Below are 1,601 nucleotides of genomic sequence, written 5' to 3'. Positions count from 1 at the left end.
GTTGTCCTACTGCGATAGAAGGGCTGCTAACGCTACCCTTCTAAATATGTATATATATAAAAAAAAAACAATTAATTCGTAGACACTCTCTACTTTGCATTGCTACTTTCGTATGCTTAACATTTTATTCTCACCATTTCACACCCACACATAATGCACTTGAGTCGAGTTATAACTTTTTTCATTGTCAAAACCCTTTCGAGTATCACATCACATCGAGATTTACATATTTATTAGCTATAGGTACTTTTTTATCTGCACTTGAATGGAGGCTCTGGAATCAAAGTAGGTATTCAATATTTGCATTATTCAAGTACTGTCTGCAAGGATAGGCTTTCATTGATACGCTCACGTAACCTAAGTAACTGATTACCTATGTATGTATGCACATACAAATGTGCATATCTGTGGGCTTTTGGCAAAACAACTTCTGTGCTTTCTGTAGGTTGGACTTTAGGGTATATAATATAAGGAACTTAAATTTAAAAACTTTAAATTTTTATTTAACTTTCATTGAGATGGCATCTTGAGCTACTCCTCTATTAATGATTACAAATAAAAATATATAATTCGATAACTCAATGAATTACTGCTTCGAAGAGAAAATAATCTCACCCGATAGAATTGGTTTTGCCAAATATCCACAGATATCTCCCCTAAAAGGGTCCACAAAATCGTAGATAGTGTTCAAAATTTAATTAACGGTTTTTAGTCATGAATCAAGCGAACGCAATTCTAAGGAAATTCTGCAAGAGTGCCAAAGTCGGTGATCTTAAACGCAGATACATATGTATGTATGTACTTGCAAACACCCAGCAATTTTACTTGTCACATCTCCAGCGAATGACGGGTGCGTCTGTTCTATGCATTCATTGAATGGCATCGAAAGTGCGCGCGAAACAGGTTGAGCAACATTCATTTTAATATTTATACCTAATCTGAACATATTTTTCATAAATTTAAATCACACGCGCGCAACCAGTATCTTGTTCGAATTAATAAGTATGCAATTAACACGAAACACAAATTCATATTCATATTGAAATATCAAAAAAAAAAAAACAAAAAGAACAAGCTCAACGACCAAGAGCCGCTGGAATTTCACAAGAAACAGACAAAAAATCACTGTTTCAATAATTAATCAATTGACGAGTTTTCATATGCGTGCATCCCAAAGGATAACAAGAAAATAGAGTTTGATTCAACAAAAAATTGATCGTTTTATTCGCTTTGAACGCTTCATACTAACCGCAGATGCCAGCCAAGTACTGGTATTTCGATTCACTGCTATCAACCATCGTTTAAGCTTTGGTTTCTTTCTCCTCCTGAAGACGCAGAAAGCACACTCACACTCATGTGAGTACGTATGTATGAACGTTTGTATGTGCACACTTTATACGAACGATAAATTGAAACAGAAATTTTCCACTACTGTCAATTAAAAGTTTGCAACTCTTTAGCATTTGAATCGAATTTTAAAGCTTTGCCACAGTTGAAAGTTGGCGCTTATTTAACTTCTTTCACTTCACAACACTTTGCTGTTTGTTGTTATAATTTGTTTATAAATTGTTTATAAGTATGCTGTTTTGTTTTTTTTTTTT

The 1,601-nt window shown here is 33.9% G+C and overlaps 1 protein-coding gene across 1 annotated transcript in view; it reads right to left on the bottom strand.

The window, feature by feature from the left end:
* Window positions 1-1,544, bottom strand: part of LOC118740410 (facilitated trehalose transporter Tret1) — a 24,027-nt gene extending 22,483 nt beyond the window's left edge. The window contains 1 exon segment of the mRNA XM_036471930.1: window positions 1,250-1,544. Coding sequence (XP_036327823.1) covers window positions 1,250-1,298 — 49 coding nt within the window. The 5' untranslated portion in view covers window positions 1,299-1,544.
* Between the last annotated feature and the right edge of the window lie 57 nt (window positions 1,545-1,601).

Source organism: Rhagoletis pomonella, unplaced genomic scaffold (assembly GCF_013731165.1).
Source record: "Rhagoletis pomonella isolate Grant_MI unplaced genomic scaffold, Rhpom_1.0 Rhpom_scaffold_00006, whole genome shotgun sequence".
NCBI classification, from domain to species: domain Eukaryota; kingdom Metazoa; phylum Arthropoda; class Insecta; order Diptera; family Tephritidae; genus Rhagoletis; species Rhagoletis pomonella.
The sequence above is the reverse complement of the archived record's forward strand: the minus strand, read 5'-3'. Positions and strand labels throughout refer to the sequence as shown.